At 43.7% G+C, this 23178-nt stretch overlaps 1 protein-coding gene across 2 annotated transcripts in view; it reads left to right on the top strand.

Moving 5' to 3' along the window:
• Positions 1-23178, top strand: part of LOC129866600 (reelin-like) — a 293866-nt gene that overhangs the window by 54026 nt on the left and 216662 nt on the right. For both annotated transcript variants that reach the window (XM_055939357.1, XM_055939356.1), the window contains exon 2: positions 16996-17103. In XM_055939357.1, the coding sequence (XP_055795332.1) occupies positions 16996-17103 (108 nt within the window). The remainder of the gene's footprint in view (positions 1-16995; positions 17104-23178) is intronic.

Genomic DNA, 23178 nt, shown 5'->3' with positions numbered 1-23178 from the left:
GGTGGTGGTATGATTACAGTATATATGGACAGGTTGTCACACCCTGGCCTTAGTATTATTTGTTTTCTTTATTATTTTAGTTAGGTCAGGGTGTGACATGGGGATTGTTTGTGTTTTGTCGGTTTTGGGTGATTATATGGTAAAGGGGGTGTTGGGTGTAGTGTATGGGTTTGTGTTGAGTGCATGTGTCTAGCTGTGTCTATGTGATACGTTTGTAGCCTGTGTGTGCACATCGTTATTTAGCTTCACGATCGTTTATTGTTTTGGTTAGTTCGTAAGTGTGTTTGTTTCGTTTTTGCCTTCTTCATCAATAAAAGGAGATGGCTTATTTTCCTACTGCTGCGTTTTGGTCCGTCAATCCTCCACACGATCGTGACAGAATTACCCACCAATACAGGACCAAGCGGCATGTAAAGCGGCAACAGGACCCACCTACACAGGATTCTTGGACATGGGAGGAGATACTGGATGGTAAGGGGCCGTGGGCACAACCGGGAGAATATCGCCTCCCTCGTGAAGAGCTGGAGGCAGCGAAAGCCGAGAGGAGGCGATATGAGGAGGCAGCACGGAAGCAAGGCTGGAGACCCGTGAGTAATACCCAAAAATTTCTTGGGGAGGGGCTCATGGGGAGTGTGGCGAGTCCAGATGGGAGAACTGCGTCAACTTCCCGTGCTACCCGTGAGGACTCTAAGAGGGAACCTGAGCCAGTCGGGCTGATATTGGAGGTGAGCAATGGGAATGATGCAGAGACTGTTAAGGATTTATTGGGGAGGTTGGAAGAGAGTGAAATGAGGGAGCTGCTGTGTTGGTGCGTGAGGCACAACATCCACCCGACAGAGCGCGTGCGGGATGTGAGGTTACCTGAGTCAGCTCTCCATGCTCGTCCTGATGGGCGTGCTAACCGTCTGGGAATTACAGTCCCACGAACCAGGCCTCCTGTACGCCTCCCTAGTCCTGCACCTCCTATATTAGCCCCATGTACTAACTCTCCTGTGACAGTCCCCAGCCCAGTACCACCAGTGCCTCCTCCACGCACTAGCCCTATGGTGCGTGTCTCCAGCCCTTTACCACCAGTGCCTAAATCACGCACCAAGCCTCCTGTGTGTACCCAGAGTCCTGTGCGTCCTGTTGCTGCTCCCCGCACTAGCCCTGAGATGCGTGTCCCCAGCCCGGTACCACCAGTTCCGGCACCACGCACTAGGCCTAATGTGCGCTCCCAGGGTCCAGTATGCCCTGTTCCTTCTCCCCGCACTAGCCCTGAGATGCGTGTCCCCAGCCCGGTACCACCAGTTCCGGCACCACGCACTAGGCCTAATGTGCGCTCCCAGGGTCCAGTATGCCCTGTTCCTTCTCCCCGCACTAGCCCTGAGATGCGTGTCCCCAGCCCGGTATCACCAGTTCCGGCACCACGCACTAGGCCTACAGTGCGCCTCAGCCGGCCAGAGTCTGCCGTCTGCACAGCGATGCCTGAACTGGCCGTCTACCCAGCGCCATCTGAGCCATCCGTCTACCCAGCGCCATCTGAGCCATCCGTCTACCCAGCGCCATCTGAGCCATCCGTCTACCCAGCGCCATCTGAGCCATCCGTCTACCCAGCGCCATCTGAGCCATCCGTCTACCCAGCGCCATCTGAGCCATCCGTCTGCCTCGAGCCATTAGAGCCGCCCGTCTGTCCCGAGCCGTCAGAGCCGTTCGTCAGTCAGGAGCCGCTAGAGCCGTTCGTCAGACAGGATCTGCCAGAGCCGCCAACCAGACAGGATCTGCCAGAGCCGCCAACCAGACAGGATCTGCCAGAGCCGCCAACCAGACAGGATCTGCCAGAGCCGCCAACCAGACAGGATCTGCCAGAGCCGCCAACCAGACAGGATCTGCCAGAGCCGCCAACCAGACAGGATCTGCCAGATCCGTCAGCCAGCCATGAGCAGCCAGATCCGTCAGCCAGCCAGGAGCAGCCAGATCCGTCAGTCAGCCATGAGCAGCCAGATCCGTCAGCCAGCCATGAGCAGCCAGATCCGTCAGCCAGCCATGAGCAGCCAGATCCGTCAGCCAGCCATGAGCAGCCAGATCCGTCAGCTAGCCATGAGCAGCCAGATCCGTCAGCCAGCCATGAGCAGCCAGATCCGTCAGCTAGCCATGAGCAGCCAGATCCGTCAGCTAGCCATGAGCAGCCAGATCCGTCAGCTAGCCATGAGCAGCCAGATCCGTCAGCCAGCCATGAGCAGCCAGATCCGTCAGCCAGCCATGAGCAGCCAGATCCGTCAGCCAGCTATGAGCAGCCAGATCCGTCAGCCAGCCATGAGCAGCCAGATCCGTCAGCCAGCCATGAGCAGCCAGATCCGTCAGCCAGCCATGAGCAGCCAGATCTGTCAGCCAGCCATGGGCCGTCCCTCAGTCCGGAGCTGCCGTTCCTCAGTCCGGAGCTGCCGTTCCTCAGTCCGGAGCTGCCCCTTATCCTGGTGCTGCCCCTTATCCTGGTGCTCTCCCTTATCCTGGTACTGCCCCTTAGTCCGGAGCTGCCCCTTAGTCCGGAGCTGCCCCTTAGTCCGGAGCTGCCCCTTAGTCCGGAGCTGCCCCTTAGTCCGGAGCTGCCCCTTAGTCCAGAACTGCCCCTTAATTCAGTGGGGTTAATGTGGAGGGGGGTCATTTGGAGGAAGCTACGGAGGCGGTTAGTGACTGGTGGGGTGGGGACCACGACCAGTGCCGGAGCCGCCACCGTGGAAGGAAGCCCACCCAGACCCTCCCCTAGACTGTGTGCTGGTGCGCTCGGAGTTCGCACCTTAAGGGGGGGGTTATGTCACACCCTGGCCTTAGTATTATTTGTTTTCTTTATTATTTTAGTTAGGTCAGGGTGTGACATAGGGATTGTTTGTGTTTTGTCGGTTTTGGGTGATTATATGGTAAAGGGGGTGTTGGGTGTAGTGTATGGGTTTGTGTTGAGTGCATGTGTCTAGCTGTGTCTATGTGATACGTTTGTAGCCTGTGTGCGCACATCGTTATTTAGCTTCACGATCGTTTATTGTTTTGGTTAGTTCGTAAGTGTGTTTGTTTCGTTTTTGCCTTCTTCATCAATAAAAGGAGATGGCTTATTTTCCTACTGCTGCGTTTTGGTCCGTCAATCCTCCACACGATCGTGACACAGGTAGTAGTATAATTACAGTATATAGGGACAGGTGGGTGTATGATTATAGTATATAGGGTTTGGTGGTGATGGTATGATTACAGTATATATGGACAGTTGGTGGTATTGTTTACAGTATATTGGGACAGTTGGTGGTATGATTACATCATATAGGGACATGTAGTGGTATTATTACAGTTTTTAGGGACAGGTGATGTTTTGCTTACAGTATATAGCGACAGGTGAGGGTATGATTACAGTATATAGGGATAGGTGGTGGTGGTATGATTACATTATATAGGGACAGGTAGTGGTATGATTACAGTATACAGGGACAGGTGGTGGTATGATTATAGTATATAGGGACAGGTAGAGGTATGATTACAGACAGTATACAGGGACAGGTGGTGGTATGATTACAGTATATAGGGACAGGTAGAGGTATGATCACAGACAGTATACAGGGACAGGTGGTGGTATGATTACAGTATATAGGGACAGGTAGAGGTATGATTACAGACAGTATACAGGGACAGGTGGTGGTATGATTACAGTATATAGGGACAGGTGGTGATATGATTACAGTGAATAGGGACAGGTAGTGGTATGATTACAGTGAATAGGGACAGGTAGTGGTATGATTACAGTATTTTAGGGACAGGTGGTGGTATGATTACAGTATATAGGGACAGTTAGTGGTATGATTACAGTGAATAGGGACAGGTAGTGGTATGATTACAGTATATAGGGACAGGTTGTGGTATGATTACAGGATAAAGGGACCGTATGTGGTATGATTACAGTATGTAGGTCACATAACGTGTTATGATTACAGTATATAGTGACTGGTGTTAAAACAGATCCATATGAGTAGATGTGAGTAGGGTAGAGGATAAGCATCACTTTCAACTCACATCCAGTCATTTGCCAGCATAATATATATCCAACAGTATGCAGCACAGTGGATGATGTTTAGTACTAAAAACTGTTTTTGTCTAAAAGCCAGGAGAGAGCTGGACGGAGACATGTTTGGGGTATTGTGATGTGGAGTTGGGGATGTAGGTCACCTCTTTTTGTTTCTTTACTTTTACAAAACAATTCTATTATTACAAAATCGTATTTGATCAATATGAAAATTTCTCTGTATTTATTTCTTACTTTTATTCCAAAACATGCCTCTTTGCAATCACGCAATTAGGTGATATTGCAAAAAAATGTGGCAAAGAATTTAACTTTTTGTCCTGGACTCAAAGCGTTATGGTTTAACTTAAATCGGTTGAAAATCCATGGCAAAACTTGAAAATGGCTGTCTAGCAATGATCAACAATCAACTTGACACAGCTTGAAGAATTTAAAAAAGAATAATGAGCAAATATTGTACGAGAGGGAGAAGGGAGGGGAGAGAGGTATGACAGACATGGAGGAAAGAGAGGGAGAAGAGAGAGGGAGAAGAGAGAGGGGTGAGAGAGAGGGAGGAGAAGGAGGGAAGAAGGAGAGGGAGGAGAGACATGGATGAGCGAGACGGATGAGAAAGAGGGAGAAGAGACAGGGAGGAGAGACAGGGAGGAGAGACAGGGAGGAGCGAGAGGGAGGAGAGAGGGAGGAGAGAGGGAGGAGAGAGAGGGAGGGGAGAGAGAGAGGAGAGAGAGGAGAGAGAGAGAGAGAGGGGGAGGGGAGAGAGGGATGACAGAGAGGGAGGAGAAGGAGGGAAGAAGGAGAGGGAGGAGAGACATGGATGAGCGAGACGGATGAGAAAGAGGGAGAAGAGACAGGGAGGAGAGACAGGGAGGAGAGACAGGGAGGAGCGAGAGGGAGGAGAGAGGGAGGAGAGAGGGAGGAGAGAGAGGGAGGGGAGAGAGAGAGGAGAGAGAGGAGAGAGAGAGAGAGGGGGAGGGGAGAGAGGGATGACAGACATGGAGGAAAGAGAGGGAGAAGAGAAAGAGAGAAGAGAGAGGGGTGAGAGAGAGGGAGGAGAAGGAGGGAAGAAGGAGAGGGAGGAGAGACAGGGAGGAGCGAGAGGAGAGAGTGGGAGGAGAGACAGGGAGGAGAGACAGTAGGTGTTTAGCATCCCCAGTTGCTCTGCAAGTGCGGAGATGATATTCTCTGCTGCTGGCCTGCTCTCCAAGCACTATTGCATGACCCTGAAGCCACAGACAAAGGCCAAACTCCTGTTTCTAAAAATGAATTCAAAGACACTGTAGACTGAGCCTAATAAGGCATTTTCTGTTTAATTTGTATTGAAGTCCAAGTAAGCCACAGCCCATATGCGCAATGTATAGACTATAATGATTTAATACAATGAAATGGTGTTGTATTACACTCGCAAATGCTTCACAATATATTTATTTTTAGGCTATAGCCTTGAAATAATTGAAATAAATGTAGCCTAAATAATTAATTGTCTTTCCTTCGTAGTCTCCCTGTCTGGCTCCTGACCTATTTCGAGTGTTTTTATGCTGTTTAACATGACATATAGCCTACCTGAAATGGTGTGCACTTCTTACATTCACCTTTTCATGTTTACTTTTCTTCTAAATCAAATGGTTTGGTTTCAATACTTCAAAACCAAATTGTAGGTTCAGGTAGTCAAAAAAATAGATGGGTTTTGGTTAAATTGTGATTTTAATGAACGGAGGGAATTTGAAGAGCTTGTTTTTCTTTCTGTGAGCGTGGAGCGGTTTTTAGCGGAGTGGTTGGAAAGGACATGGAGCGATGAGCGGGATTTCCAACCTCAACTCCGCTCATATACTCTGGATGCAACAGGGAGGAGAGAGAGTGAGGAAAGAGATGAGGGGACAGACAGGGAGGAGTAGTGCCGGATTAATGCAGGGGCTGAAGCCCCTAGTCCCAGGCCTGTGGGTGGCCCAAGAGGAAGGAATGAGATGTTTGACAAGCAGGGACCCATGTGGGTAACTGGTGGGCCCTGCCTTGATTGGGTGACTGATTAATAAAATAAAATAAATGTACTAAACAAAAATATAAACAACGAAGGTGTTGGTCCCATCTTTCAATAGATTAAATTAAAGATCCCAGAAAAATTCGATATGCACAAAAAGCTTATTTCTCTCAAATGTTGTGCAGAAATGTGTTTACATCCCTGTTAGTGAACAATTCTCCTTTACCAAGATAATCCATCCACCTGACAGGTGTGGCATATCAATAAGCGTATTAAACAGCATGATCATTACACAGGTGCACCTTGTGCTGGTGACAATTAAAGGGCACTTCTAAAATGTGCAGTTTTGTCACACAACACAATGCCACAGATGTCTCAAGTTGAGGGAGCGTGCAATTGGCATGCTGTGTAACGGGTGTCGTCGGAAGGAAGAGACCAAGGCGCAGCGTTCTTAGAGGTCCACATAATTTAATCACGAAGTGAAACTAAAACAGGACAAAACAATAAAACGACCGAACAGCTTCGATGTGCAAACTCCCTGCACACAAACAAATAACAAGATCCCACACAGACAGAGGGAAAAGGGCAGCCTAAGTATGATCCCCAATCAGAGACAACATTTACATTTAAGTCATTTAGCAGACGCTCTTATCCAGAGCGACTTACAAATTGGTGCATTCACCTTATGATATCCAGTGGAACAACCACTTTACAATAGTGCATCTAACTCTTTTAAGGGGGAGGGGGGGGTTAGAAGGATTACTTTATCCTATCCTAGGTATTCCTTAAAGAGGTGGGGTTTCAGGTGTCTCCGGAAGGCGAGCAGGCCAGAGGTGGATGAATGCAGTGCCCTTGTTTGGGTGTAGGGCCTGATCAGAGCCTGAAGGTACGGAGGTGCCGTTCCCCTCACAGCTCCGTAGGCAAGCACCATGGTCTTGTAGCGGATGCGAGCTTCAACTGGAAGCCAGTGGAGAGAGCGGAGGAGCGGGGTGACGTGAGAGAACTTGGGAAGGTTGAACACCAGACGGGCTGCGGCGTTTGTAGGGCGAGTTGTAGGGGTTTAATAGCACAGGCAGGGAGCCCAGCCAACAGCGAGTTGCAGTAATCCAGACGGGAGATGACAAGTGCCTGGATTAGGACCTGCGCCGCATCCTGTGTGAGGCAGGGTCGTACTCTGCGAATGTTGTAGAGCATGAACCTACAGGAACGGGTCACCGCCTTGATGTGAGTTGAGAACGACAGGGTGTTGTCCAGGATCACGCCAAGGTTCTTAGCACTCTGGGAGGAGGACACAATGGAGTTGTCAACCGTGATGGCGAGATCATGGAACGGGCAGTCCTTCCCCGGGAGGAAGAGCAGCTCCGTCTTGCCGAGGTTCAGCTTGAGGTGGTGATCCGTCATCCACACTGATATGTCTGCCAGACATGCAGAGATGCGATTCGCCACCTGGTTATCAGAGGGGGGAAAGGAGAAGATTAATTGTGTGTCGTCTGCATAGCAATGATAGGAGAGACCATGTGAGGATATGACAGAGCCAAGTGACTTGGTGTATAGCGAGAATAGGAGAGGGCCTAGAACAGAGCCCTGGGGGACACCAGTGGTGAGAGCACGTGGTGCGGAGACAGATTCTCGCCACGCCACCTGGTAGGAGCGACCTGTCAGGTAGGACGCAATCCAAGCGTGGGCCGCGCCGGAGATGCCCAGCTCGGAGAGGGTGGAGAGGAGGATCTGATGGTTCACAGTATCAAAGGCAGCCGATAGGTCTAGAAGGATGAGAGCAGAGGAGAGAGAGTTAGCTTTAGCAGTGCGGAGCGCCTCCGTGACACAGAGAAGAGCAGTCTCAGTTGAATGACTAGTCTTGAAACCTGACTGATTTGGATCAAGAAGGTCATTCTGAGAGAGATAGCAGGAGAGCTGGCCAAGGACGGCACGTTCAAGAGTTTTGGAGAGAAAAGAAAGAAGGGATACTGGTCTGTAGTTGTTGACATCGGAGGGATCGAGTGTAGGTTTTTTCAGAAGGGGTGCAACTCTCGCTCTCTTGAAGACGGAAGGGATGTAGCCAGCGGTCAAGGATGAGTTGATGAGCGAGGTGAGGTAAGGGAGAAGGTCTCCGGAAATGGTCTGGAGAAGAGAGGAGGGGATAGGGTCAAGCGGGCAGGTTGTTGGGCGGCCGGCCGTCACAAGACGCGAGATTTCATCTGGAGAGAGAGGGGAGAAAGAGGTCAAAGCACAGGGTAGGGCAGTGTGAGCAGAACCAGTGGTGTCGTTTGACTTAGCAAACGAGGATCGGATGTCGTCGACCTTTTTTTCAAAATGGTTGACGAAGTCATCTGCAGAGAGGGAGGAGGGGGGAGGAGGGGGAGGAGGATTCAGGAGGGAGGAGAAGGTGGCAAAGAGCTTCCTAGGGTTAGAGGCAGATGCTTGGAATTTAGAGTGGTAGAAAGTGGCTTTAGCAGCAGAGACAGAAGAGGAGAATGTAGAGAGGAGGGAGTGAAAGGATGCCAGGTCCGCAGGGAGGCGAGTTTTCCTCCATTTCCGCTCGGCTGCCCGGAGCCCTGTTCTGTGAGCTCGCAGTGAGTCGTCGAGCCACGGAGCAGGAGGGGAGGACCGAGCCGGCCTGGAGGATAGGGGACATAGAGAGTCAAAGGATGCAGAAAGGGAGGAGAGGAGGGTTGAGGAGGCAGAATCAGGAGATAGGTTGGAGGTTTGAGCAGAGGGAAGAGATGATAGGATGGAAGAGGAGAGAGTAGCGGGGGAGAGAGAGCGAAGGTTGGGACGGCGCGATACTATCCGAGTAGGGGCAGTGTGGGAAGTGTTGGATGAGAGCGAGAGGGAAAAGGATACAAGGTAGTGGTCGGAGACTTGGAGGGGAGTTGCAGTGAGATTAGTGGAAGAACAGCATCTAGTAAAGATGAGGTCAAGCGTATTGCCTGCCTTGTGAGTAGGGGGGGAAGGTGAGAAGGTGAGGTCAAAAGAGGAGAGGAGTGGAAAGAAGGAGGCAGAGAGGAATGAGTCAAAGGTAGACGTGGGGAGGTTAAAGTCACCCAGAACTGTGAGAGGTGAGCCATCCTCAGGAAAGGAACTTATCAGGGCGTCAAGCTCATCGATGAACTCTCCAAGGGAACCTGGAGGGCGATAAATGATAAGGATGTTAAGCTTGAAAGGGCTGGTAACTGTGACAGCATGGAATTCAAAGGAGGCTATAGACAGATGGGTCAGGGGAGAAAGAGAGAATGTCCACTTGGGAGAGATGAGGATCCCAGTGCCACCACCCCGCTGACCAGAAGCTCTCGGGGTGTGCGAGAACACGTGGGCAGACGAGGAGAGAGCAGTAGGAGTAGCAGTGTTATCAGTGGTAATCCATGTTTCCGTCAGTGCCAAGAAGTCGAGGGACTGGAGGGACGCATAGGCTGAGAGTAACTCTGCCTTGTTGGCCGCAGATCGGCAGTTCCAGAGGCTGCCGGAGACCTGGAACTCCACGTGGGTCGTGCGCGCTGGGACCACCAGGTTAGAGTAGCGGCGGCCACGCGGTGTGAAGCGCTTGTATGGTCTGTGCAGAGAGGAGAGAAGAGGGATAGACAGACACATAGTTGACAGGCTACAGAAGAGGCTACGCTAATGCAAAGGAGATTAGAATGACAAGTGGACTACACGTCTCGAATGTTCAGAAAGTTAAGCTTACGTTGCAAAAAAAAATAACATCTTATTGACTAAAATGATATAGTACTGCTGGCTGGTGAAGTAGGCTGGCTAGCAGTGGCTGCGTTGTTGACTTTGTTTGAAAGTGTAGCTGGCTAGGTAACCTCTAACTGGCTAGGTAACCTCGACAATTTCTCTAAATTTCTCTAAACTACACAATTATCTTGGGTACAAGGACAGCAAAGACAACTATGTAGCTAGCTAACACTACGCTAATCAAGTCGTTCCGTTGTAATGTAAGTTTCTACAGTGCTGCTATTCGGTAGAAGTTGGCTAGCTAGCAGTGTTAGCTAGCAGTGTTGACTAGGTAGGAGAACGGCAGCGCGGCGGACGAAAATAGCTGGCTAGCTAACCGATAATTACTCAAAACTACACAATTATCTTAGATACAAAGATAGCAAAGACAACTATGTAGCTAGCTAACACTACACTAATCAAGTCGTTCCGTTGTAATGTAATCGTTTCTACAGTTCTGCTATTCGGTGGCTAGCTGGCTAGCTAGCAGTGTTGACCTCGTTACGTTACGTTAGGACGAAAATAGCTGGTTAGCGAACCTCAATAACTACACAATTATCTTTGATACAAAGACGGCTATGTAGCTAGCTAAGTAGCTAGCTCAGATCAAACAAATCAAAGATAGCAAAGACAACTGTGTAGCTAGCTAACACTACACTAATCAAGTCGTTCCGTTGTAATGCAATCGTTTCTACAGTGCTGCTATTCGGTGGCTAGCTGGCTAGCTAGCAGTGTTGACTACGTTACGTTAGGACGAAAATAGCTGGCTAGCGAACCTCAATAACTACACAATTATCTTTGATACAAAGACGGCTATGTAGCTAGCTAAGATCAAACAAATCAAACCGTTGTACTGTAATGAAAATGAAAATGAAATGGTAATACTACCTGTGGAGCGAAGCGGAATGCGGAATGCGACTACTCGCTCCAACCCGGAAGTTGCAATCGACGATAGACAGCTGCCTCTGATTGGGAACAACACTCGGCCAGAAACAAAGATATACAAAACCTAGAAATACAGAACATAGAATGCCCACCCAAATCACACACAGACCAAAACAAAATAGAGACATAAAAAGGATCTCTAAGGTCAGGGCGTGACATGCTGACTGCAGGAATGTCCATTAGAGCTGTTGTCAGAGAATTTAATATTTATTTCTCTACCGTAAGCCATCCCCAATATAATTTTAGAGAATATGCCAAATACGTCCATCCGGCCTCACAACTGCAGACCACGTCTAACCACGCCAGCCCAGGACCTCCACATCTGGCTCTTCACCTGTAGGATCGTCTGAGACCAGCCACACGGACAGCTGATGAAACTAAGGAGTATTTCTGTTTGTAATAAAGCCCTTTTGTGGGGAAACACTCCTTCTGATTGGCTGTGCCTGGCTCTCCAGTGGGTGGGCCTATGCCCTCCCAGGCCCCATGGCTGCGCCCCGTGCCCAGTCATGTAAAATCTATAGATCAGGGCCTAATTCATGTATTTCAATTGACTGTTTCCCTTATATGAACCATAACTCAGTAAAATCGTTGAAATTGGTGCATGTTAAGTTTATATTTTTGTCAGTATAAATGGGAATACTTTTCAACTAGGGTCATGAAGTCCACCACTGGAACCGCAAGCATCCGTAGACCGAGACAGACAGAGACATACAGACAGACATGAGACCTCAGTAGTTTGCTTCCCCAAATTCCCCACACCTAAACAGACCCAGACACAGATTGTATTACACACACCACTACACTACGAGTCTCTGTCTCTCATCCTTCACCCAGTTCCATAACAAACTGAGGTGGGATCCCGGGTCAGCTTTGGTTCCTCTCTCTTTCTTCTTTAACATACAGAACCCAGCCAGACACATATTCGTTTTGGGAGTGTACTGTATTCCTTTAGAGCCTTGGTTTTCCCCTCGTTGCCATAGGATCTGTCTGGTTGGCACCAGGCCAAGCCATGAGCCACAAAGTCAGTGATGCTAGTTTGTTTTTACGCCAGTGATGTAGCTATGTAGTCCTGTGGTGTTTTTATGTCAATGATGTAGTCGTGTAGTGCTGTGGTCCTGTCAGTCAATAGTCGTCTAGTCCAGTGATGTTTTACACTAGTGATGTAATCGTGTAGTTGTGTAGTCCTGTGGTCCAGTCACTCAATAGTCATGCTGAGATATTTTATTACAGTGAAGTTGTCCTGTGGTGTTTTAAATCCATTGATATAGTCCTGCTGTGGCTAGTGAGGTTTTACAGTAACTCCAGTAATGTAGTCTTGTGGTACTGTGGTCCTGTCAATCAGAATTAGATGTATACAGAAAACCAATAGCTAGTTAACCTGCTGGATACACTGTTGATCGACTGTCTGCTCCTCGGGGCTACACTGTGGCTACCTGGCATGGGTTGGCTAGTCCCCGAGTAACACTGTGACATTTGGCCTTATGGCTGATTATCTCATCAAACTCCTTTCGTTGACTCATCAATAAGGATCTTTGATTTCCCCAGCAGGTATACTGTGGTAGATCACACTGTGGAAGAGTGGGTGGTTAGATCAGATAACAGAACACTCCTAGTATGTGACTCGGACCTCCACAGAGACCCTATGCTGCCGTAGGCTTATTTGTTCGGTGGAGTAACATTTGTCATAGTTGGCATCTGTAACTGGGTGCAACCCCCACCTCCGGAACATCCCAGCACCTGCACTCACATCTGTGCCCCCACCTCTCTTCCGTCTTTTCCGTCTCTCCCTCTCCCTTCCCTCTCTCCCATACAAATATTGTTATTTATACAACCCCCTCCCTATTTTAGGGGACACCTTCTCACCTTACCCCCTTTACCCTCTACCCCTCCCCCCTCTCTAATTGCCAGGCCCTCGTGAACACTCTGTGCTCGTTAGGCTCGTTCGCAGCAGGGAGAGTGTTAAAGGAGTGCTGGTGGCGGGTATGTTCTCTGCCAGGTAGATACACATCACACTGGCTAATTATCTAGCATCAGTATGTGGTCTGCTGTATGTTACTGGAGAGGTGGGCCTGTGTTTGTAGGATTTCTGTCATAATAATTACAGGACTAGGACTTAGTGTTGTTGTTGATCCTTGATCTTGCTCCTGTAAGTAATTAGCATTTACAGTAATTGGTGATTAAGATACTTTGCAGGGAGGTAATGCAATTAGAGCCATACCTCTGGTTTGAGTGTTTCATATTAACTTCATATTATCTTGTTTTGCGATAGCGCTCGCCAGATTGTAGTCCTTAAAACCAGAAATGAGTTACCTTTGGTTCCTTCAGAAGGGAGAAAGAATGGGAATATGGGATAAACGCTGAAAATATGGTCTGAGGATAGCAGGCTAAGGAGGTCTGAAATGTTTGTTTCTGTGAAATAATATCAGTCAGTTAACATGACCTTTATGAATTATGATGTCTTTATGTTGTGTTCTATGACATAATATCAGTCAGTTAACATGACCTTTATGATTTATGAAGTCTTTATGTTGTGTTCTATGACATAATATTAGTCAGTTAACATGACCTTTATGCTGTGTTCTATGATAATATCAGTCAGTTAACATGACCTTTATGAATTATGAAGTCTTTATGTTGTGTTCTATGACATAATATTAGTCAGTTAACATGACCTTTATGTTGTGTTCTATGATAATATCAGTCAGTTAACATGACCATTATGAATTATGAAGTCTTTATGTTGTGTTCTATGAGATAATATCAGTCAGTTAACATGACCTTTATGTTGTGTTCTATAATAATATCAGTCAGTTAACATGACCTTTATGTTGTGTTCTATGATAATATCAGTCAGTTAACATGAACTTTATGTTGTGTTCTATGAGATAATATCAGTCAGTTAACATGACCTTTATGTTGTGTTCTATGATAATATCAGTGAGTTAACATGACCTTTATGTTGTGTTCGATGAGATAATATCAGTCAGTTAACATGACCTTTATGTTGTGTTCTATGATAATATCAGTCAGTTAACATGACCTTTATGTTGTGTTCTATGAGATAACATCAGTCAGTTAACATGACCTTTATGTTGTGTTCTATGATAATATTAGTCAGTTAACATGACCTTTATGTTGTGTTCTATGAGATAACATCAGTCAGTTAACATGACCTTTATGTTGTGTTCTATGAGATAACATCAGTCAGTTAACATGACCTTTATGTTGTGTTCTATGATAATATCAGTCAGTTAACATGACCTTTATGTTGTGTTCTATGAGATAACATCAGTCAGTTAACATGACCTTTATGTTGTGTTCTATGATATAATATCAGTCAGTTAACATGACCTTTATGTTGTGTTCTATGATGATATCAGTCAGTTAACATGACCTTTATGTTGTGTTCTATGATAATATCAGTCAGTTAACATGACCTTTATGTTGTGTTCTATGATATAATATCAGTCAGTTAACATGACCTTTATGTTGTGTTCTATGATAATATCAGTCAGTTAACATGACCTTTATGTTGTGTTCTATGAGATAACATCAGTCAGTTAACATGACCTTTATGTTGTGTTCTATGATAATATTAGTCAGTTAACATGACCTTTATGTTGTGTTCTATGAGATAATATCAGTCAGTTAACATGACCTTTATGTTGTGTTCTATGATGATATCAGTCAGTTAACATGACCTTTATGTTGTGTTCTATGATAATATCAGTCAGTTAACATGACCTTTATGTTGTGTTCTATGATATAATATCAGTCAGTTAACATGACCTTTATGTTGTGTTCTATGATAATATCAGTCAGTTAACATGACCTTTATGTTGTGTTCTATGATATAATATCAGTCAGTTAACATGACCTTTATGTTGTGTTCTATGAGATAACATCAGTCAGTTAACATGACCTTTATGTTGTGTTCTATGATAATATTAGTCAGTTAACATGACCTTTATGTTGTGTTCTATGAGATAATATCAGTCAGTTAACATGACCTTTATGTTGTGTTCTATGATGATATCAGTCAGTTAACATGACCTTTATGTTGTGTTCTATGATAATATCAGTCAGTTAACATGACCTTTATGTTGTGTTCTATGATAATATCAGTCAGTTAACATGACCTTTATGTTGTGTTCTATGATATAATATCAGTCAGTTAACATGACCTTTATGTTGTGTTCTATGATAATATCAGTCAGTTAACATGACCTTTATGTTGTGTTCTATGATATAATATCAGTCAGTTAACATGACCTTTATGTTGTGTTCTATGAGATAACATCAGTCAGTTAACATGACCTTTATGTTGTGTTCTATGATAATATTAGTCAGTTAACATGACCTTTATGTTGTGTTCTATGAGATAATATCAGTCAGTTAACATGACCTTTATGTTGTGTTCTATGATGATATCAGTCAGTTAACATGACCTTTATGTTGTGTTCTATGATAATATCAGTCAGTTAACATGACCTTTATGTTGTGTTCTATGATATAATATCAGTCAGTTAACATGACCTTTATGTTGTGTTCTATTATAATATCAGTCAGTTAACATGACCTTTATGTTGTGTTCTATGATATAATATCAGTCAGTTAACATGACCTTTATGTTGTGTTCTATGATAATATCAATCAGTTAACATGACCTTTATGTTGTGTTCTATGATATAATATCAGTCAGTTAACATGACCTTTATGTTGTGTTCTATGAGATAACATCAGTCAGTTAACATGACCTTTATGTTGTGTTCTATGATAATATTAGTCAGTTAACATGACCTTTATGTTGTGTTCTATGAGATAATATCAGTCAGTTAACATGACCTTTATGTTGTGTTCTATGATGATATCAGTCAGTTAACATGACCTTTATGTTGTGTTCTATGATAATATCAGTCAGTTAACATGACCTTTATGTTGTGTTCTATGATATAATATCAGTCAGTTAACATGACCTTTATGTTGTGTTCTATGATAATATCAGTCAGTTAACATGACCTTTATGTTGTGTTCTATGATATAATATCAGTCAGTTAACATGACCTTTATGTTGTGTTCTATGATAATATCAGTCAGTTAACATGACCTTTATGTTGTGTTCTATGATATAATATCAGTCAGTTAACATGACCTTTATGTTGTGTTCTATGATAATATCAGTCAGTTAACATGACCTTTATGTTGTGTTCTATGAGATAATATCAGTCAGTTAACATGACCTTTATGTTGTGTTCTATGATAATATCAGTCAGTTAACATGACCTTTATGTTGTGTTCTATGAGATAATATCAGTCAGTTAACATGACCTTTATGTTGTGTTCTATGAGATAATATCAGTCAGTTAACATGACCTTTATGTTGTGTTCTATGATATAATATCAGTCAGTTAACATGACCTTTATGTTGTGTTCTATGATAATATCAGTCAGTTAACATGACCTTTATGTTGTGTTCTATGAGATAATATCAGTCAGTTAACATGACCTTTATGTTGTGTTCTATGATAATATCAGTCAGTTAACATGACCTTTATGTTGTGTTCTATGAGATAATATCAGTCAGTTAACATGACCTTTATGTTGTGTTCTATGATATAATATCAGTCAGTTAACATGACCTTTATGTTGTGTTCTATGATAATATCAGTCAGTTAACATGACCTTTATGTTGTGTTCTATGAGATAACATCAGTCAGTTAACATGACCTTTATGTTGTGTTCTATGATATAATATCAGTCAGTTAACATGACCTTTATGTTGTGTTCTATGATAATATCAGTCAGTTAACATGACCTTTATGTTGTGTTCTATGAGATAACATCAGTCAGTTAACATGACCTTTATGTTGTGTTCTATGAGATAACATCAGTCAGTTAACATGACCTTTATGTTGTGTTCTATGAGATAACATCAGTCAGTTGCCATGACCTTTATGAATTATGAAGCCTGTATCTGCATTATGTACTTATTTTTATTGCGTACTTTAAATGCTTCAAATTTCACAAAATGTACATTTTTAGCTGATGAAGATTATTTCATAGAACAAACCTGTTTTTTACCACTTACCTTATTTTTAGCATTTTTCCAAAAACACAATTATTTTCACCATAGGATTGGCCAACAAGTTAGTTCCTACAAAAAAAAAGACATTACTAGTGCTCTCTATTCCAACACGCTGTTATGAATTTACTATTTTGCCTGTTGCTTGCTTCTTTGTGTGTTTATTCCAATGTGTGTGAAGAAAAGATGACCAAATAACTTAGCAGTGCACTTCACACTCTTGTTTCTGTCTCTCCACAGTGACTGTCTCCACCAGTATGTATTTTGATGGTCTGCTGGTGACCGGTCTCTACACGTCCACTCCTGTCCAGTCTGCTCCTATCCCTGCTCCTGCTGCCTTCGGCTTCGGTAAGTCAACCTATCAGTTCTGGACATCCTCAGTAACAGTATGATAACCAACGAATGACATCTACTATGAAGCTTAGACCTAAATGATGAACAATCAGTTGAATATTCCATAGTGGACTATTATATGATTTCCTTTTCTTGATCAGCAGTTACTGTCAAATCACTCCCTTCCCCCCCTATGGTTACAGAACAATGCATAAATGAATGAAAGGAAACCACTTTAGTGTATTAAGATCCCAGGTTCTCCCAGTTCCTCCCCCACAGGCCTCTGATCCCAGTCCAGACTCAGTCAGACTGCTCACAACCCAAAGAACACACACAGCGCGTCAGACAGGCTATGATGGATGAGACTGGGGTTGATGTGGCCTGGGGTTGGGGTTGGTACACTCTTGCTGTTTGATTGTCGAATGAAGGGAACGGAGATCTGTCCATAGAGGGGGGGAAATACCAGAGGTACTACATGTGCTGTTAAAGGATGTGGGTAGTATATTCTAAACCACAGGAGAAGTTGGAACAGTGGAAAATAGAGAAAGAGATCATACTGACTGACTATAGTATGACAATTCATCCTCAGCTGGTGTACAGGACAAGCAGTCTAATGTACACACAAGGTCATGTAGTTTTTCTTAGGAACTGCTTTTGGAAAATTCCAAAGATTGGATTATGGGAAGTCCTGTGAAAACATGCCTGTAATGTCATAGCTTTATTTCTACCATCAGCGTTAGCCACGGGCTTGAAGTTCAGTGAAAAAATGGAATGGCTCGATTCTGGGATGCAATAGCTGTATAGATACCATTGGTGTTTACTGGGCATGGGTTTGACATTTTTTAGAAAAGGTCAAGGACTTGAATTCTTGCTTACTTGCTAATTCATCGTCTTTGTGCCTGCTGGTGCTTGAGGCTGAAACGATAGGACTCCAATTCTGACCATCTAAAGTGGCTGTTCCACTGGATGTCATAAGGTGAATGCACCAATTTGTAAGTCGCTCTGGATAAGAGCGTCTGCTAAATGACTTAAATGTTAAATGTAAAAATCTAAAGCCTGTTTTGCAGCCTAACTGAATTATAGGACTGAATTCACAGGAACCCCATGTACATCGGTAAACAATTTGGTCTAACAGAGAATCTCAGTTGCAAGAACTGTAACGCAGTAAGCTTAATGTAGTCTATGAGTTGAACCGAGAAGGTGCCTAAATTGAGATATCAGCGGATGGGAAGCCCAGTGTGCCAGGATGGAGGTCTCCTGTGGTCATAATGGACCCACACAGAGAGCAGGGCTCCAGTCCCAGAACTGGGCCCAAACTGTCCACTCTGTCTTTTCCTCCGCCACTGGAGTTCTTTACAATTTGCAACCCTGATTTTGGGGAAGGCGTCCAAGCTTCGGGCCTCCAACATAATGTCACCTACGCTTCACAGAGCCTAATTGAGCTGTGACTCATTCATTTGAAGAATGTGTGGACAAACTGACAGACTGATGGGTAGCTGCCCATTCTGCCAGTCTCATCCGCTGCCGGAAAAGTTCAAGAGTGGTAGTCACTAGACTACTCAGTCATCCACTCTAGTTTCAGCTGAAGCACTCTCCTGGGGCCAGAGTTGTCCAGCGAGCCGAAACGGCGCCTCAAAGATGCACACACCAAGGCAAAGAAGGTTGATCAAAGCGGAATGAAGGCGGGATCTGCATTGAATAGCGATGGCTATTTGGACTTCATTTTCGGATATGGCTTTGTTCAGGTTTATTTGCCACTAGTCTGTGAATCTGTGCGGGACAGTAGGCTGTCAGTTCGAGATGACGCGCTGTTGAAAGTTGTCAAATTAGGGTTTGTAAGGTCACGAGAAGGCATTTATTTCATCATTTTTGTAATGTATTTAATGAAGGAACACTTAAATATTAGCCTATCAATCAATGAAAAATCAACATATAAGCCACCATCAGAATGACCCTTCAGTGTGTGTCTGTGGGTGCTGCTTGTGTGCCAGTGCGAGTGGCCAGAGGAGAGAGAGCGCGACATTTCACCAGCAGGTACAGTATAATGACAGACAGACTAACTAGATAAGATAGCCAATTCAAAACGTAACTTGTAGCAGTTATCTTCTTACTTAACTATAGCTAACTAAGAATCAAGGTCGATGTCGCCTTCTTCCCAATTAAATACATCTGCACAGTTCAAAAACCCTCTATTAAAACAGTAGCCATGTAATTTGTGACAACGTAGCGTAACTGACACATTTCTTCACATAGATCTCCCCTGAAACAAATATTTTAGCCTTATATATAAACATGTTTAGTTAGATACCTAGCTTTGAAGTAGCCTACCTTATCCATTTTATCCCTGATTCATTGAATGAGGGAATCATTTAATAAAAACAAAAGTATTTGGTTGTAATGTTGTAATGTTGTTTGGTTGTAATGTTGCTATATTTTATATCAACCATCCTCCAGGATAGCTACTGGGTGTGGAACTTCTGTTCACGTCCTCATCTAACCTTATTGTAGCCTAAACATCAGCTGCTCAACAGGATCTTGATAAGCAGACTTGGGTGTTTCAGGGCTGGATCAAAAGCCAAGCCTGCACACTCTGCAGCTCTACAGATCGAGGGTTGACCACATGTTGACAACTGTGGGGGGGGGGGGGGGGGGGGGGGGGTGTTAAGTGTCTTGACCAATGGCACAATGGCAAGAGATGGAAGGCCTACATGGGAAAAGACACAGCAGTCTTCAAGTGTCAATAATGCTTTCTTTTTCACGTAGGCTATAATAATAGTCATGAAAATGTGGTTAAAAGTCATGGAAAAAATGTATGAATCCTTAAAATACTCAGAGGTCTCAATAGCAGGCCATTGTGAATTTTGGTGACCATAATCTAATGGACGGACGTGGAAAAAGACAGCTTCTGCACTTTTTTCGTCCCAAGTCAAGCCCTGACTGTATGTGTTCAGTGGCTCTGCTCAGATTCCTCTAGTCTACATCCCCTCTCTCGCTCTCTCGCTCTCTCGCTCTCTCTCTCTGTCCTTTAGGATGAAAGGAGAAAGAGGATGGAGAGGGAGGACCGTTTTAGAAAAAATTGAAGAAGAGAACCAGGGTGGCCGACAAAGACATATTCTGTCTTTATGTGTCCTTTAAACTTCTTATGGCTTCAATCCCGGTAACGGGACGATATGACAGCAGCCAGTGAAAGTGCAGGGCGCCAAATTCAAAACAACAGAAATCTCATAATTAAAATTCCTCAGACATACATGTGTCTTATACCATTTTAAAGGTAATCTTGTTGTTAATCCCACCAAAGTGTCCGATTTCAAATATGCTTTTCAGCGAAAGCACTACAAACGATTATGTTAGGTCACACCAAACCACAATAAGCACAGCCATTTTTCCAGCGAAAGATAGCAGTCACAAAAAGCACAAATAGAGATAAAATGAATCACTAACCTTTGATGATCTTCATCAGATGACACTCATAGGACTTCATGTTACACAATACATGTATGTTTTGTTTAATAAAGTTCATATTTATATAAAAAAAATCTGAGTTTACATTGAGATGACTAGATTCCCTAGTGGCAAAAACATCCAGTGATAGTGCATAGCCACATCGTTTCAACAGAAATATTCATCATAAATGTAGATGATAATACACATATACACATGGAATTATAGATATACCTCTCCTTAAACTTCTTATGGCTGAAGTCCCGTTAACGGGATCGATATGGCAACAGCCAGTCGAAGTGCAGGGAGCCAAATTCAAAAAACAGAAATCTCATAATTAAAATTCCTCAGACATTCATGTGTCTTATATCATTTTAAAGGTAATTTTGTTGTTAATCCCACCAAAGTATACGATTTCAAATAGGCTTTTCAGCGAAAGCACTACAAACGATTATGTTAGGTCACCACAAAACCACAATAATCACAGACATTTTTTCCAGCTAAAGATAGCTTCACAAAAAACAGAATAGAGATAAAATGAATCACTAACCTTCGATTATTTTCATCAGATGACACTCATAGGACTTCATGTTACACAATACATGCATGTTTTGTTTGGTTAAATTCATATTTATATAAAAAAATCTGAGTTTACATTGAGATGACTAGATTCACTAGTGGCAAAAACATCAAGCGACTTTGCATAGCCACATCGTTTCAACAGAAATACTCATAAATATAGATGATAATACAAGTTATACACATGGAATTATAGATATACCTCTCCTTAATGCAACCGCTGTGTCAGATTACAAAAAAACTTTACGGAAAAAGAAACCCACGCTATAATCTGAGACGGCGCTCAAAAGTAAAACACCACAGCCGCAAAGATGGGGTCAACATAAACAAGAAAATATATGATAAATATTCCCTTACCTTTGATGATCTACATCAGAAAGCACACCAGGAATCCCAGGTCCACAATAAATGTTTGTTTTGTTTGAAAAAATCTGTTCTTTATGTCCAAATACCTTCTTTTGTTAGCGCGTCTGGTTTACATATCCAAGCGCTAATTCTGGTCAGCGTTATATCGGACAAAAACTTCAAAAAGTGATATTACCGGTCGAAAAAACATTTCAAACTAAGTACAATCATTAGGATGTTTTTAACATATAGCTTCAATAAAGTTCCAACCGGAGTATTCTTTCTTGTCTTCGTGAGCAATGGAACGCAGGTGAGTACCATGAGGAAAAAGCATGATCAGAAAATGGCTGCTTGATGGACACTTGACTGATTCTGCTATCATTCTCTCCCACAACATTATAGAAGTCTCATTATAATTTCTATTGATGGTTAACGTCTAGTGGAACCCCTAGGCAGTGCACAATCATTCATATCTCAAGGGGATTTCATTAGGGACTCTGGTGAATACATACAAGCTCAGATTTCTGACTTCCTGTTTTGATTTCAACTCAGGATTTTGCCTGCCAATATGAGTTCTGTTAATCTCACAGACATAATTCAAACAGTTTTAGAAACTTTACAGTGTTTTCTATCCAATACTAATAATAATATGCAACTATGACTGAGGAGCAGGCCGTTTGATATGGGCACCTTTCATCCAAGCTACTCAATACTGCCCCTTCAGCCATAAGAAGTTAATGCAACCGCTGTGTCAGATTTCAAAAAAAAATTCAAAAAAAAGCAAACCATGCAATAATCTGAGACGGAGCTCAGAACAATAGTCAAATTAGCCGCCATGTTGGAGTCAACAGAAACCAGAAATTACATGATAAATATTCCCTTACCTTTGATGATCTTCATCAGAATGCACTCCCAGGAATCCCAGGTCCACAGTAAATGCTTGATTTGTTCGATAATGTCCGTTATTTATGTCCAATTAGCTACTTTGGTTAGCGCGTTTGGTAAACAATTCCAAAGTCACAAAGCGCGTTCACTAAAACGTGACGAAATGTCCAAAAGTTCCGTAACAGTCAGTAGAAACATGTCAAACGACGTATTGAATCAATCTTTAGAATGTTGTTAAAATAAATCTTGAATAACGTTCCAACCGGAGAACTACATTGACTTCAGATGAGCGATGGAACGGAGCTGCCTCTCATGTGAGCGTGCGTGGTCAAAGAATGTTCACCTCATGGCAGTGGTGACTCATTCCTGTTTCCTTCGGCCCCCCTTCACAGTAGAGTCATCAGACAAAGTTCTACCGACTGTGGACATCTAGTGGAAGCCGTTGGAAGTGAATACTCATTCATATCTCGCTGTGATTTCAATGTGATCTTGGTTGAAACTCGACCAGCCTCAGAATTTCCACTTCCTGTTTGGATTTTTTGAGTATATGAGTTCTGTTATACTCACAGACATAATTCCAGCAGTTTTAGAAACTTCAAAGTGTTTTCTATTCAATACTAATAACAATATGCATATATTAGTAACTAGGACTGGGGAGCAGGCCGTTTACTTTGGGAACCTTTCATCCAAGCTACTCAATACTGCCCCTGCAGCCATAAGAAGTTAACACATTCATGTCTGAAGTGGGGTAATATTTGATATGTGTACTGTGTATTATATATACCTCACATGTGACCTATAATAAGACATGGGCAATTAGCATAATACAATGTTTATCTG

This window comes from Salvelinus fontinalis, chromosome 12 (genome assembly GCF_029448725.1).
Source record: "Salvelinus fontinalis isolate EN_2023a chromosome 12, ASM2944872v1, whole genome shotgun sequence".
NCBI classification, from domain to species: domain Eukaryota; kingdom Metazoa; phylum Chordata; class Actinopteri; order Salmoniformes; family Salmonidae; genus Salvelinus; species Salvelinus fontinalis.
Note: the sequence above shows the minus strand (reverse complement) of the source record. Positions and strands in the feature narration are given on the sequence as shown.